The 16,490-nt window shown below is 42.7% G+C and overlaps 1 protein-coding gene across 3 annotated transcripts in view; it reads right to left on the reverse strand.

Annotated features, from left to right (window-relative positions):
• Positions 1-328: 328 nt before the first annotated feature.
• The window catches only part of nlgn2b (neuroligin 2b), an 85,102-nt gene continuing 68,940 nt past the window's right edge, over positions 329-16,490 (reverse strand). For all 3 annotated transcript variants that reach the window (XM_052048071.1, XM_052048070.1, XM_052048072.1), the window contains exons 5-9: positions 10,329-10,514; positions 6,672-6,937; positions 5,883-6,036; positions 4,458-4,824; positions 329-2,124 (exon numbers count right to left, since the gene is read on the reverse strand). In XM_052048071.1, coding sequence (XP_051904031.1) covers positions 1,191-2,124; positions 4,458-4,824; positions 5,883-6,036; positions 6,672-6,937; positions 10,329-10,514 — 1,907 coding nt within the window. In that variant the 3' untranslated portion in view covers positions 329-1,190. The remainder of the gene's footprint in view (positions 2,125-4,457; positions 4,825-5,882; positions 6,037-6,671; positions 6,938-10,328; positions 10,515-16,490) is intronic.

The following is a 16,490-nucleotide window of genomic DNA, read 5'->3' on the forward strand; positions in this document are numbered from 1 at the left end:
GTCAAACTAGTATTTTTTTTTCTTTTCCAGAATCTCCTTCTCCACATTTGAACTTATTGCAGAAAAAAAAATATATTATATTGAGGAAATATTATATATATATATATATATATATATATATATATATATATATATATATATATATATATATGTTTTTTTTGTTTTTTTTTTAGCATAACCGAATGAGAAACGGAAGCTAGAACGTACAAGGTAAAGGCTGAACTGAATTCCCCCAAAAATGTCATGAATTGAGAACTCTAATGCTGGTCAAATACGTCACTTCAAATCATAGCAATCGCCAAATACCATTCAATTATGCCCCAGTGATATCATCTGATTAGATGTTTGGTAAGTGCTTTAACCTTGTGGCGAATCCATTTATCTCACCTTTCGGTGTCTTTAGTTTTTGAACGAAAGGAAAATCAAGCGAAGCTCCTAGTGGTCGTTGATTGAATTAGAATGTGATGGGAAATGGCTATGGAATTAGCTATGTTTGAAATTAGCAGAAAAAAAAATACAACCCGCAAACTGTGATGTACTGTCCTTGTGAATTCCAAGTAATTGCTGAGCTGACATTCTAATGAAAGAAATGAATTGAGGCCTGTAACACTGGTTGATATATCACTGCCCATACTAATGATCCTCAGGAAAATATTTTCCCAATAGGCGGCGAGCGGCGCAGGTTTGACATCAGAGCAATCGGATTGGATTCCTACTAAGTGCTTGAACGCAATGCCAAGGCATCGTGGCCACATCGTGACTTTTCTTGTCCTTAGTTCACCTTTGACTTCCTAACCAAAAAACAAAAACCAAAAATACAACTTGGAACATTTGTGACCAAAATTTAGGCCGAGAAAATAATCAGCCGCACAACTTTGTCGAGTCCTTGTGTGCTGGCGGGGTTGTCGCGAATGCCCAAAAAGAAAAAGAAAAAAAGCAAGCGGAAGAATAAGATTTGGATGCACAATGTTATTTGTAATCGCTTGTCTCTCAGAAATCACAGTCAACCCGACCGACCCTTGACCGGCGATGACGCTTATAGAGGTATTTGTCACTGCTTAAAATCTTACAAACTGCAGCTTTATTGAAGGGCTTCATGAAAAATACCTAGTAGAGAAGAGTAAGAGGGTAATGAGGGTGACGATGTATGGCGCGTGCCCGCAGTCGGGCTGCGGGGGTTGTGCCGGGTCCTATACGCGAGTAGTGGAGTGTTGGTGTGGCAAGGCATTGTTGCTGTGGCTGGGGACGGGTGTAGTGGAGGGGGCTGGCACGGGCGGGTACGTGTTGAAAGGGTGGAGGGGCTGCATACTGCTGATGGTGCTGGGGATGATGGTGATGGTGTTGGCCGTCATGAGCGGCACATCCTCCGGCGCCCGCCGCAGCGCCAGCGTGTAGTCGGGCGGGCACACCGGGGGCCGCAAAGGTTCCAGGTCGCCGTGGATGCCGCGGGAAGGGAGGGGGGTGCCGTGCTCCAGCTCCACTCTTTGCTGCTTCATCTGCAGTGACATCAGCTCCTCTTCCTGACTCAGGGCCAGGTCGTTGTGCGGCGGGGACCCGACGACGCCCAGGCCGACGCCCATGCCCATGCCCATGGTCGCGCCGCGCTGCGGGGACAGGCGGCGGTGACGCCTCTGCATGAGTTCGTGGCGCTTGTCTCGTTTGTAGTAAAGCGCGGCAAAGGCCAAGACGTTGAGGAAAAGGAGAGAAGCGCCCACGGCCACCGTCACGCTTAGCTCCGTGGAATAGTCCCTCGTCTCGGGAGGGAAGGGAGTGTTGCGGGGTCTCTCTGAGCCATCGGGCTCGGGAGGATAGGTGGAGATTACGGGGTGCCTTGTGGAGTGGGTACCGGTGTTGTGGTTGACCTTACCGCGGGGGTTCCCTCCGGGCGGCAGTCGGGTCGTGATGGAGCTGATTATTTGCTTGTGCAGGCTGTGGAGGTGTGGTACCAACTCCAGCCAGAAGGCTACCTTGTTGGCCCGGTAGTTGTCTCTGACGCGGGGCTTGAGGCCGATATGCAGGTACTGCTTGTCTTTGGAGCTGAACTTGGTCCAGATGACTTCCTCAAAACGGTTCGGTTTGGTGTGGATGAACGTGGTGTCCTGAGGAACTGGTAGGTTCGGATCACTGGAAAACAGAATGAAGGAGATCGATAGTGTCTTTGTAACTGGAATATTGACGAGCACTACTATGGAAGAAAAGAAAAAGAAACAAACAATTTTACACTCTGCAGAGATGTTACAACACTAATCACATTAACTCATTCAGTTCCAGCCAATTATGGACCAAGTCTGAAAAGACGTTTAAAAACGTCTTTGGGAGTGAATGAGTTAAATTCAACCGATCTATTTTGTGACGAGTCTCAACAAGCATGTCATAGTCACCATGACAAACTCCATTATATTCAGATATGTACATGCAGGAGGCTTCAAAGGCTCAATAATACTTTGCTCCCCTATTTTTTGTTTTTTTAAATGATTTAATTTGTCTCTACCGTGTCATCCAAGAATTGTAACATTTATTTCCACGGTAGCCGCACAGCAATATAAGCCAGATAAGCAACGCAATCTGACATACGCTATAGATCTAGTGTATGAATTACTGCAATCGTGTGCTCTTTCTGGCCACCAGAGCAAATATACACATAGATAGTGATCGAATGGCATTGCCACCGCGCTCGCAAACTATATCGTTAGGTACGCCGACAATGTGATTTATCACACCGCATGATTGTCATTGTGGGATGCCAGCTGTGAAACTGATGAGCTTCTAATATACAATCACCGCAACAGACTAAATAATACATTCATGGGGCTATACTGTAAGACTGCATTTTTCTTCTCTGAGTATCCATAGGCAGACTCTTTAAATACAGATCTTATGTGGGATATTATTTGATAGTGCAGGAATATAGCTCATGTTTTACCGATATATCGTGCATATTATGGTGTAGTCCAGGGGTGTCAAATTCATTTTTGTCGCAGGCCATATCGTAGTTACGGTTTCCGACGGAGGGCCATTACGACTGAAGTTCACAATGTGAATTCAAATAAATGCCTGTTGGTCTCATAAACGCAACAAATCTGTGAAGGATTAGTTTTGGAATCGGAGAACCAGTAATCTGTTTGTTCCAATGCTACATTTATTTTAACTCTGTAACCTGATAACATGATAAGATGTCCACCGTAGTAACCTCTGTCCCTGAAATGGCTAAAAGAGGGCTTGGAATCAAAGAAATGCTCGCAATACATCAATGTTTTTAAAAGTGAAGCAATTTGCATTTTCGGTATTTAGCTAAAAACGTGAAGTCGATGCAAACAATTTGTGTTGGCGGGCCACAGGGAATGATGTGGCGGCCCGGATTTGGCCCCCGGGCCTTGAGTTTGACACATTTGGTGTAGTAGTGAAAAAACGTATGTAAAGTAACTCGCCTTTCATTCGTTCATTTATTGTGCATGTGATCAAATAAGGCAGGAAGTTCACAAAAAAAATATTTAAAAAATAATTTACAAGCACCGGTTCCAGCCTATTGTTGAAAATAGTGCAACAATAATTCTCATCTGGATTTGCGAGTTTGCACTGGGCATTATGTTAAACACTGATCAAGAGAGTTGAAGGTGAAGATTTTTCAAATGAAAACATGAATTTCAGAGCTCGGAATTAAAATACTTCCCTCGACCACCCTTCGCATGTCTTCCCTATTTTGAATACACTCTATGGTGGTACCTCAAAAATTGAACATCCCATAGTTTGACAAATCTGCAAAGTGACTTAATATTTATCGTTATCTTTGAGCGTTTATTTTACAGAGAATTTTATCATCTTCACACCTGAAGATTTAACATTGACGATTCCTATTTTCCCATTACGGTAATGCTCAAAATCTACGGGCCAGTCGGCCTGTAAGGGTTAACCCTTTCAGGGACATTGGTTACTACAGTGGGCGTCTTATCATCTAATCAGGTTACAGGGTGCATGAAAGGGTTAAAATGGTAGCTAGATGCAGAGTTAAGGACGTGTGATCACTCAACGCAATTCTTTAATGCAAATGAATCGCCAGGTTCAATTCCAACTCTGGCTTCCCTTTGTGGAGTTTCCATGTTCTTCCCTGGCCTGCGTGAGTTTTCTCCGGGTACTTTGGTTTACTCCCACATTCCAAAAACATGTATGGCAGGCTGGTTGAACACTCCAAATTGTCCCTAGGTGTAAGTGTGAGCATGGATGGTTGTTTGTCTCAGGGTGTCCCCCGCCTACTGCCCGAAGATGGCTGGGATAGGCTCCAGCATCCTCGGCGACCCTTGTGAGGATAAGCAGATCGGAAAATGGATGGATGGAATTAAAGGTCCACCATATTGGAACCGATCAAATCGGACCTGAGTTTCTTTCCATTGTACATTACTTCACAGAAGACGCATGCATTTGAGAATAGAAGTGTCCTATTCATTTTGCTCCAGACTTACCCCGTTTTGGCGAAGTTGGTCCAGTAGGTCATGACCACAGCACTGAGCATCACGTCATTCTTCGAGAAGTTACATGGGAATAAATCCGTGGCTCCAACCATGGGAATGCCAAACACGTAGGGAATCTCATCTCCGTGGGCTGCGTCAGCCCAGTCAGGCCGTGCCTCCGTCTGACAGTGGTGGTGGAACGTGTAGAAGAAGACGGGTGATTGGAACTCGGCGTGCAGTTTGGCGGTGGCCACCGCTGGAGCCACCCACTGGTGGTCTGTGAAGAGAGCCAAGAGGGTTTTCCGACGCATGTCACTGTTGTCCCGGTCTGCCCAGTCTGTATACATGAACTTGATGGTCTCCCTCAGGATATCTTTACCTAGGGGGGAAAACAAATTTGTGTTAATTAACACGGACAAAGTGGGGAATAATAATAAAGGTGTCTGACATAAATGGCGGCGATTGCGTCGGGTGTAGTTGAACAAAATCCGCACGCAGTGTAATTTATAAGAAACATGAAACTGAAGTGAAAATGGTTGGATGGCATATATGATTTCATGAAAATTATAGTCACGCTCGGTTCAAGGCAGGGGCGTAACAGATGCCATTTTAAAAGAAAAAATATGCACTGCATTATATTATAATTAGTCGAAACTATGTATTTTTGACAATATGATCCAATTAGCTAACCACCTGAGCTATAATTGTACTAGATATATTGCAGTTTTAGCCTAGTATAGTCATTGGGCATTGACGCTCTTGTTGCCGGAAAATAGACCGGCAATGAAACTAACACAGCTGTACCTCAAAGTTGAATCGCAATCTGGTCTGCCACACTTGACTAACTTTGGTTTGGCCGACTTTCAAAACAAAAAAACATTTAGTTCAATGACATTGGGAATATTTGGAAAAGGAAGAAATATGAATTGGAATACAAGTACAAGTCCATTCGATTCTATTCATCTCATCCTTAATCCATCCATCGATTTTCGATACTGCAAAAGCAGTTCAGCTGGAACCTTGTCGCCATTCAATCAAAGGTCGCATGGAAACACAGACAGCCATTCCCACTCAAAGATCGGGAACTGAATGAAGTCAGCTGATACTGCACGTTCATTGAGTGAAGTAATGGATTGTATCGGAAATTTATGATGTGCAAACATTTGTGTCTAGAAACTGAAACCACCTCCTTGGTTGGGTTTGTTCGAACAGCTCAGCAGAACAAATGTTTAATATTTTAATAAATGCCAAGTCTCGAGACTGAGGCAGTGGTCGCCTGTGTTAGACTGTTATGTTTAGGTTAGTGAGGGAATTGCGACATTTACTTCTTTAAAAATAAGAAAAATTACTTTTTTTTCCCTTTATTTTTGTGCGGCCCCAAAACTGTGAACGTATGTTACGGTATGGCTTGCTACTATATCACGTAGGGCAGCTAACCATCAGGGTATCCATAAAGATTGTCGACAAAGTTGGAGATGGTGTAGTCAAACGAGGGTCCGGATATGCCATCTTCTCCTTCGCTGTCATCCACAAATTTCAGACCTTCTCCTTGATTGACCCCCAGCAATATGTCGTAGTTCAGGAACTCACCCTATGGGTGAAAAATCCACAACGCACAAGTTGCACACTGAATACCATTGAAAGAACAACATACACGAAATAGATAAAAAGGGTTTGGCCACGTCAGGGTTCCCACTCTTCCATTTGCTTTTTATTTATGGACCTTTTAAGGACTTTTGAGGGCTAATTTAGCAATTTTAAGGACTTTTCTCTCTTTAGCAGGGGATTCACGGTGGATTTAATGAACAGAAAGCCACATATCATTGAGCTGGTGTTCAAACCAATGGTGCCAAAGGAAGGGCACGTCATTAATTTTAGGGGCAATCAGCTAACCTTTTTTTTTTTTTGAGATGCTGTATGTCAAATTGGCCTGAAATGACACAAAGTGATCACGTGATCATCATCGGAACTGATCGGATTTTTATTGATTTTAGAAGCCTTCCCTGAAAATTAAGGGCAATTAAGAACATAATTTTACAACTTTTTAAGATTAATTTTTATGAACTTTAAGGACCTGTGGAAACCCTGCACGCGCTAACAGCACCTACAAAAAGCATTTGAATGAAACATAGTCAGTTCTCCCATTGCAGCTGTAACCAAAGTCCCCTCTTCTTATATTGGGTACAGTGTAAACCAAGACCCGATCAGAAAGAGCATCACACTGACCTGCTGCATGAGAATCTCCGGGTCATCAGGCACCACATCACCATCGACAACAGGTCCGAAGGCAATGTGATAGCGCGCAGGCTGTATGTCTTGGTCCACCAGCTCCCGGAAACTCTTCCGCCTCAGGCAGTCCACTAACTCTGCCATGTCCCCCAGAGTGCAACCAACCTTCTTTGCGAGAATTTTGGTGTACATGACCGGTCGGTAGTTGACTGACCAGCTGGAAATGGCAGAGCCACTCTGGGCAATGGCCCTCTGAAACAAACCTGCACACAAGGCAGGAGAAGTTGAAGGATGTTGAAAAGAAACATAATGAGAGACATTTTTTCTCACTATCTATCTCTTTATTTTAACAGTGACACACATTTGAGAGCAGTAGAAGATGCATTCACTGCCTTACAGTCAGTCTGAACAATGCATAGTAAGGAGGAAGAGCACTTATAGAGCACCGTATTGGAACACAGACGCAGACAGCCCCCCCACACACACACACTTCCATTGCAAGGAACAAAGAATACTTGTGCACATTAAGGTTGGAAAACAAAGTGCTTTTGTGATACAAAAAGAAGAGACAGCGGCAAGGTTAATGGTGACCAGCCTGCACAGAGTTTGCAGAAAGGCATCGTTAAGGCTGCAGAAGAGATGAAGAAGAGCCAGAAAAATACTCGCACTGTTGCACTGCTGCAGTTATGTAAAGTGGCTTTGCTGTCTCTCTTTTTTCTTCTTTTTTTATCTGCAGATTCTGTCATTAATAATTAACCCCACGCACATACACTCACGCAAATTCTGCATGTGCCCTACCCCCGCTCCTTTCCCTGTGAAATCAATTAAGCGGCCACTCAGCTCGGTTCATCTCTGTTCTGCACACACAGTGCCTTTAAAAACGGCTCCAACTTTGTCTGCATTCACTCAGGATTACAGCCCAGTTTCAAAGTGTGCGAACGAGGCTTCTGTTAGAACTGCTTTTACAATTACCCTTGCATTAGGTAAACTTGCACACACAAATGAGACCCAATGCAAAAGAATTGTAACAGCCACGACAATAATGAACCTGCGACGTGTGATGAAGAATGCGGCCCCAGGTTTGAGCTTCTAGACCAGCTTGAGAAGGTTCTCTTCTCAACGATGACTTCGTCTTGACAGTAGCGGGCTTTCTGATGGTCACGTGATGAAAATTGTGACGATGGATATGTGTCCTTCTCGTGAAACTAAATTCCTTCCATCCATCCATTTTCTGATTCGCTTCGGGTCACGGGGGGTGCTGGAGCCTATCTCAGCTGTCTTCAGGCAGTAGGCGGGGGACACCCTGAACCGGTTGCCAGCCAATTGCAGGGCACACAGAGACGAACAACCATCCGCACTCAAACCTAGAGACAATTTAGAGTGTTCAATCAGCCTGCCATGCATATTTCTGCAATGTGGGAGGAAACTGGAGCACCCGGAGAAAACCCACGCAGGCCCGGGGAGAACATGCAAACTCCACACAGGGAGGCCGGAACTGGAATTGAACCCGGTACCACTGCACTGTGAGATCAATGCGCTAATTACGCGACCACCGGGCCACCGTTGCTAAATTTAGTAACCAAAATGTTCGGACTACAATTCAGGGGGATGCAGTGCAGCATTACACCATTCCAATCACTTTCGTGACATAATGAAACAAACTGAACTTCAATATCTTTGTAAAAGGCAACATTTTGGGGATCTCATTCGACTGCGCAGCTGTAAGATAATAAAGTATCTGGGATGTGTGTGTGTGCCTATAGATTCCACTCCGCACATGGCAAATGGAAGAGGGACTCTTTGGACGCAAATGTAAATTGTCTTCAATTGAAAACCAAACAGCGTCGTCGCCATCTGTCTCTGTTTTCCGAGTCAGGATTATTAGTGATGTGTTCACCCATTCATCCAGACAAACTAAACAAATAAATAAATAAACACATCTTCAAGGTCACCTTGCCACCGCAAAGGCTAGCAGTCTGTTAATAACGTAATCTGATTTCTCGGTATAATAAGCAAAGGGTGGCTGGTTCCATTCACGTTCTCAGATTAATCATCACATCCGTGGATTTAGGGCTCAAACATCTGGTGTGTGATTTCGATTTCTGCCATTCAGAAACAAATATTGAGGGGATTAGTCTGTACAGTCAATTGTTCACATTCTGTCTTCAAACCAAATGTAGGGCAGTGAAAATGTGCACACCACAACAGTGTACAAAAAAATAAAATACAACATTTAGACGGTGCTTTGTGGTCCTTTTTCAATGTCAAAGTATAGTGAGGTCCGTAACATACAATGTTTTGACATTTCTTCTGCAGACAGTACTTTTTTTTTTTTTTGGGACAAGCACAGTGAGTGTCGCTCTGTGATCTTACAGCCACATAGAATAGCAGTTGTTTGGATTGATTACCGAGCGTGTGCCCACTGTGGCTTCCATGTCTGATTAATGCGTCCCCTTCATTTTGGATGACATGAATCAGATTATTTAACGACTAACATTGCATGTAAAATGTGTGAATTGGTCAACGATCTACTTTTAACTGCATCTTCCACAGTGCTAAAATAAAAACAAAAACAAAAAAAGTTGTATAATGAAGTTTACCACCGATAAGCAAGCTACTGGATCCCTCAATGTAATAAGCTGTGTAGAGCAGCGGTGCCCAACCTTTTTTGCCCCACGGACCGATTTAATGTCAGACAATATTTTCAGGGGCCGGCCTTTTAAGGCCGGATAAATACAACAAAATTATATGAAGCGACCAGCATGAAAACGGAAGTATTTCGAAACATAACAATAAACACGAATCATATCACGAGGAACGTCCTATCTGGCCACAACATTCTCTGGTCGCTTTGGTAACATTTAAACATGCCTTCAAAATAAGACACGCCGCAAATAAAAAGTGCATGAAAAATACGACTCACCATCGCCACTTATTATGCAGAGTAGGCTTGGTGTGTGTGAATCTCCCGTTGAGATAAAGCCGTATTTGAAGTAGACTCCTGATTCTGTCAATTAATTTTGATTTAATTTATTTCAATTAATTCATTTTGCTAGCGCCTGGGTTTCATTTTAGCGGTAACCCATCACGTGACCGAGCGCACCATCACCTGTGTTAAGAGTGACATACTGTAGACTGACATTCTTTGGCGTTCGACTCAGTATGATTTTACTGCTTGGTGCTTTCTACCGCCTTTATTACCATTTCGTCTTACTGTTTATTGTGTATGTTAAATCGCTCCATGTACGGCACTTTGTATGCAGCGATGGCTGTTTGAAAGTGCTCTATAAATACTGTTGACTTGACTTCACTTGATACAACAGAGAATCTGGAAAATTTTCAAAATAAAAGATCTTTTTGATTCCAAAATGAATAAAACGGAGGGAATGTAAGTTATGTATTTTTTCTGTGACACCAGCACCAAATGACCTGCGGACCGGTACCGGTCCGTGGCCCGGGGGTTGGGGACCCATAGTGAAGAGGTTTCCAAAACTGTCTCTCACTTTCTTGCCTCAGAACCTTGTCTTAAATTTACTTGTTTGGGCTTTGTCAGGTTTGCACATGTAAACAAATGCCAGTTGAGTCAGCTACGACGTGTGTTTTTGTTTGAGCGTAAGCTCCAATGGAGTCTGCGTCCCAAGCTGGATTCTTTACCTTCTGAGTGATGAGAGAGGATAAGAAGGTTCACACAGGTAGCGCCGGCTCCCGAGCCAAAGATGGTGATTCTCTCCGGGTCGCCTCCAAAGTGGCCAATATTTTCATGGAGCCAGCGCAGCGCCTGGATCTGATCCAACAAACCGTAGTTCCCCTTGGCAGACTGGTCCCCTGTGCTCAAAAAGCCTGCAAAGTAAATGAAAACAAACACAGAAAAAGAAGTGGGGGGAGAATGACACAGTTAAAAAGATTGTGTACAAACAGTGAGGCAGAAATTCAGAGGCACAGTATGAAATAATTATGGGCTTTTGACTGTGTTGGAAACTGACGCTACAACTCAAGTTTAGGTCTGCTGGGATTTTATACAAATAAAATCACTCCAACCTGAATCGTTTCCTCATCTCGATGTTGCGCAGGAGACCAACAATAGGGAACTGATATTAAGCCCAGTTTACAGATAGGCGGCAATCATATGATATTTGCAGAGAATTTATGAGTTTCTCACAAAAAGGAACAAATGGCACAAGAGATGTGTCCCATGTAAACCACAACCAAATTACCATCAGGGGGGAAAAACATGCATAAATCAAGCATAGCCAAATGGCTATGACCAGTACGGGTATGTGGGGCATGAAGTACAAAGCTATACAGGAGAGAGTGAACAAAAAAAAAAAAAATTGTTTAGCTTATCAGAATCTGAGAGAAGCTTTATTTTGAAAATCCAATCATTCGATGCCAAACAGCTCGGTCTCGGTCATGCGATACGGTAGTAAAGAAAAACTAAACAAAAAAACAGAGCCCAAACACCAAAACATTTGAAAAGATTTTTTGAAAAGGGCAAACGGCCAAATGATCAGACAGCAGAAGAATTACCGGTAGTATTTTTTAAAGATGTTTTTTAAAGTTTGACACATAAAATGCAGGTTTATCGCAACCGGATAATTCTCCTGCATCAAAACCTGTTATGCATAATATAGAACGACAGGCTTGCAAATGAGGCAATGAGAAAAAAATCACTTAATACCCTGGTTCCAATTGCACCATGCAATTTTTATGAAGTGGGATTTTCAGCATTAATGGCAACCCCCCGCCCCAAAAAAGAATTACAGAGTAGACTGGACCGAAGAAACACACTTTGGGTGTAATTGTCTTCCATTAACCAGAGATGGAAAAGGTTTGTTCGAAGAAAAACAAGCGCAGGGCTTCTAACTAATAATTACAACGCCTTTCAGGGTAATGTTTTTGGTGAGTTGTATTTTTAAGCATTTATTAGTCTTTGTTTCCTGTCTAGAAAATTAAGATTGTATCTGGAATCTGGTTCGTGGTGCCGAGTTTACTGTTGCAGTATCTAAACCACAGAGGGTGGAGGAGCCTCGGCTGGCCGCATGGTCATATGTCTGTTATTTTTGTGTACTGTATTTGGTCCTGACAATGATGTCGCACTCTCAGGCTTGTCTGAAAGTAACAGACAATCAATTGGTGACCGGGATAACGTGCCGGGTTTTTCAGTCGGCACGGCGACATCCGAACTGAATTTACAACAGTTACGGAATACATGAATCATGACATGAGGAACAGTTACCAAAGCATGCTAAGAAAGTTTAGTTGAGCAGATTACATACCTGTCAACTCATACGGTTTAGCCATAGTTCATTCGGATTTTGTGGTGAATCTTACGTATATGGCCGTATCGCACAAATCATACGGATTCTGAAAACTCTGAAAGTTTTTTTTTTTACACCAACTCCAAATGATTTGGAGTTGGTGAAAAAAGTAACGCAGGAATACAGCTCTGAACAGTAATGCCACTAAGTAGAATGATGATTAGACATTAACCAGACATTGTATTATGGAGATCTACAATAAATATCATTGAAAATTTCAGGGGGTTTTTTTCTGCCGTTATTTTGACCTATAAAATGATTTGGTATTGTCAAGTCAAGTCAACAGTATTTATAGAGCACTTTCAAACAGCCATCGCTGCAGACAAAGTGCTGTACATGGAGCGATTTAACATGCACAATAAACAGTAAGACGAATCGGTAATAAAGGCGGTAGAAAGCACCAAGCAGTAAAATCAAGAACAATAACGCTAACCCAAGTTGGGAACCCCACATTGAAACCTTGTTCGGGTTTCAATGTAAGGCTTCCAACCAGGGCTAGGGTTTGTAAGTAGGGTATTAAACTAGGTTTAGGGTTTTAAACTAGGGTTTACAACTCTGGTTGTGGTTTCAAAGTAGGGTTTTAACCTAGGATTAGAGATTCAACCTGGAGTTCAACTTCACCACTTTTCAAACAGTTTCACACTTTTTTATGTATTGACAGGGATTTTAAACTGTTGTATGTTATAAGGATTTTTTTTGGTAGTTTATACAAGTTGGCGCTCCGAAAAGTTGACAGGTATGAGATTAGTCAGAAGATACCTGATACCTTTCACGCAGGAAAACGTAACACTGTCGACTTCACTTCGTTCAGTTCACATTTCAGTGATGAGAGTCATTGAAGGCATTTTCCAGAGTTACACAAACAAGCATTTACATTGCTTCACTTATCAATGTCAAAGTGGCATAATCTTTGGGTGAAAGATGATCTGGAATATCTTGAATCTTAAATTCTGTATTCTTTACAATGATTCATTGTATATTTTCTGTACATATGTTAACCAAGTAAGTACCACTAGCACTTTTTTTGCTAAACAAAATTTCTAACAAAATAATGACAGATAATTTAAAAAAAAGATGCTTTGCTTATTTCTGACTAAAGTCAGGTCAAGTCAAGTCAACAGTCTTTATAGAGCACTTTCAAACAGCCATCGCTGCATACAAAGTGCTGTACATGGAGCAATTTAACATGCACAATAAACAATAAGACAAATCTGTAATAAAGGGAGAAGTAACCACGAGGATTCAGAAGTGCCCAGAAATGATTCCAAAAGATCTTGCAAAACTGCTTTTAGGAAGCGGCACCCTTCAAATGTGAGCGACTTTGTAGCAGGTGACAAAACAGGAGTGGGCTGCAATTCCAGCACAGAGCTTAAAGAAAATTGTTGATGGCAACAGGAGGTAATTGACTCATTTTTGTACCGCGTGGATTCAGATGAGCTTGATTTTGTTGTTTGTGGATCATGGTTCTTCATCCGCCATTTAAACAACCCTTGGGTTGCAATCTTTTCTCGTGTTTGTCCTCTTCTGTCCACCTATCCGGGGAAATTGGCTAAAGCGACATGTCCTGTGAACTCTGGATGATTTGGTGCATAGGAGACGCGGGAACATACTTGTAGCCTCGAGATTGTTTCTGCTTTGACACAATTTAAGTTTTGCTCCTCTTCCTTTTCTCCATGCTATGTGTGGTACACAGACACACACAGCACCAGTTTTTGTTTTTTTAAATGGGAGAAATGGTGCATTCTCTGGGGAGCCAATGTTTTTGGCCATGACTGTTGATGTACAAGTGACACTGTTAGTTACCGTTGCCGCGGTAGCGTGGGCATATTGTTATGTGGCTTTTTGCGAAAGCGTGGGCGGCATTTGCTTGATGCTCAACTGCTCGCCCCTGTCTTATTTCAATGTCGTTATCTTAATAGGTACTGTTCCTAGATGTCAACATCTTAATCACATTGCGCCACGGCTGGATTATTGTTCACTTCGTTTCACACAGCGCAAGCTGTCACCCGTTAGACTCAGCCCCAACTTGGGCAAAAGTGGACTTCAAATCCGTGCCACCACCATGTCAGCGGTTAGAAGTCAACCTTGCTCAGGCTACCTTCTGAAGATTCCAAAGAGCTGGCACCCGTTAAATTTAGAAAAACATGTTTTCAAATTTGATTGACATTGTCACAGAGCATTTTTTTTTGTAGCTGTAGTTTGCAGTACGTGTTGAAAATACGGAGAAGTGCTTAATTCAAGGTTATTACACAAAAGGCACAATTGTTGAGCAAAACTATAAAAAGGCAGACACGGTGACACATTTCATGTATTGTACAAGCAGCAACAACAATGGGGCTGGTATAAATGGTATTTCATTGTTCATCCGTCCATCCATTTTCTGTAGTGCATGCCCTCATTCGGATCGCGGGTAAGCTACAGCGTAGCACAACTGACCTTGAGTAAGATGGAGCGGACACTGAAATGGCTGCCAGTGAATCACAGGGCATATACGAAAAAAAAAAAAACATTTTCACTCATATCTATGGACAATTTAGAGTCTTCAGCGAACCTAGCATGTTTCTGGAATGTGGGAGGAAAGTGGAGTACCTGGAGAAAAAAGCCATACAAGCATAAAGCGAACAGGAAAAGTCCACACATGAAGGCTTGGGCTTCGATCCGAATCTCAAATTTACCCACGGCATCGCGACACTGAATTTATCGAAAAGATCGCCTCACAAACACAAACACAGGGCTCACAAGAAACCGAAGCATGATTACATAGCTGGAGCATTAATCGGATTACAAATGTAAATTAACTTTTTCATTCCACAAGACGTACTTGTACGTCTTTTTAAAATTAGGCCCCGCCTACCAAGGACGTAATTGTACGTCTAGGTCCCTTTTTTTTTTGCGTCATGGAGAGGAGGAGGGTCCGATGCAATCTGTGAATAAGAATAAGCCGTTTGCATTGTAAATAATCTAAAAAAGAGACCAGTAGGTGGCAATGGTGCCTCACGTGCTTGAAATGCATGATTTAAAAAAAAAGCTCTTTTTCTCCTTTTTTTGCCCAGGAATCGCCATTTTCATGAAACCGTTTTGTAATGTCGATTGCTGAAGAATGACAAAAGATAGAAACAATTTTTTTTTCTGCTGTTTATATAGAATTAGAACCAAATATTCTGCGGGCCTTGCAAAATCAGTTGGGATTGAAGGGGTTGCTCCAGTGAAAATGGCTGAGATTGAATGAGTGAAACAGTGATTAAAGTACAGCGTGTAGTGGCAGAAAACGGTATCCCCCTCCGATCAACCCTGTAATTGACTAACTTTCTCCCGAATGTAACTCTGACCGGAAGAGGTATCATTGCTGACCTTTGCCTCTTGTCAAAACCAGAGTCATGTGCAAGTGTCTGCTCGGTGGCTGAGTGCTGAGCTTCCTGCCACCGTTGCCTGGCAACTGTCCAGACCTTCAGGCTAAATGATATGCGCAGATACTCGCTAAAGCACTTGCATACAGACATGCATGCACTTTCACTATCACGCATAGAAACAGCTCAATGCGTGCGCGCACACGCGCACACACGCACACACACACGCCCGCACGCAGTCGCACGCACATGCACATGCAACCAAAACACAAACAGCTTGTGAACTTGCATGCAAACATGCCAACTTTGTCATCTTTTCAAGGGTGACATGACAGAGGCTGTTAGGTTTGCTGTCAACCACTGATGTGCAAACAACTACGCTTCCTCATTCACTAAGTTTGCTCTCCATCTCCCCATTTGCTGAGTTGGGCTTCTTACTGGCTGATGTGCTGAGAGCAGCAGTTGACGCATGTGAACGTATGCATATTCAACACTTGCTTTTGGTGACGGCCTGCGAGGTGTGGGGAGAGGTGTCCACCTTTAAATAAAAGGCTGAAGACGGTCAAAGGAACGGGTGAATGAAAGCATCGTGCTGAAGAACTTAAGGGGGAATTTATTTTAAAATAAAAGTTTTTCCTTTTCTTGTTATCGTTGATACTGATGCACTTTAAGGAGTGGTATCATGCAAAGTCAACTTCATTTTTTTAAAAACTTTTCGCCATGTTGAAAAGCAAATTCTTCACCAAAAAGTATGTTAGCTTCCACTCAGCCATCTCTGAGCAGTCCTGCTCTCTCAGCACTAGCTCCGGCCAATCCCAAAAAATCAAGACGACAATTTTATACGTATAAGATTACGGGAGCCAACCCCGCCACTACAGACTAAACAAATGCTCACTAGGTGCCAGGCGCCGACCTTCCCGGCTGGAGTTGTACAGCTAGCTCCGAAATCTGAGCTGTAGTTTCAGTTGTCATATCTAGCAATTAAGTAATGGCCACACAACTATTATAGTGACTTCCAATCAAATTTGAAAAAAAAAGTCAAAAGTGGAAAGTCTAAGTATGAGCCCTCCTTACGCTGACTGTAACTTCTGAATCCTAAAGGGAATGAAGCCCTAATTAATGCCTCTCCAACACATGGAATATGTGCTATT

This window comes from Hippocampus zosterae, chromosome 16, assembly GCF_025434085.1.
Source record: "Hippocampus zosterae strain Florida chromosome 16, ASM2543408v3, whole genome shotgun sequence".
Taxonomy (NCBI): domain Eukaryota; kingdom Metazoa; phylum Chordata; class Actinopteri; order Syngnathiformes; family Syngnathidae; genus Hippocampus; species Hippocampus zosterae.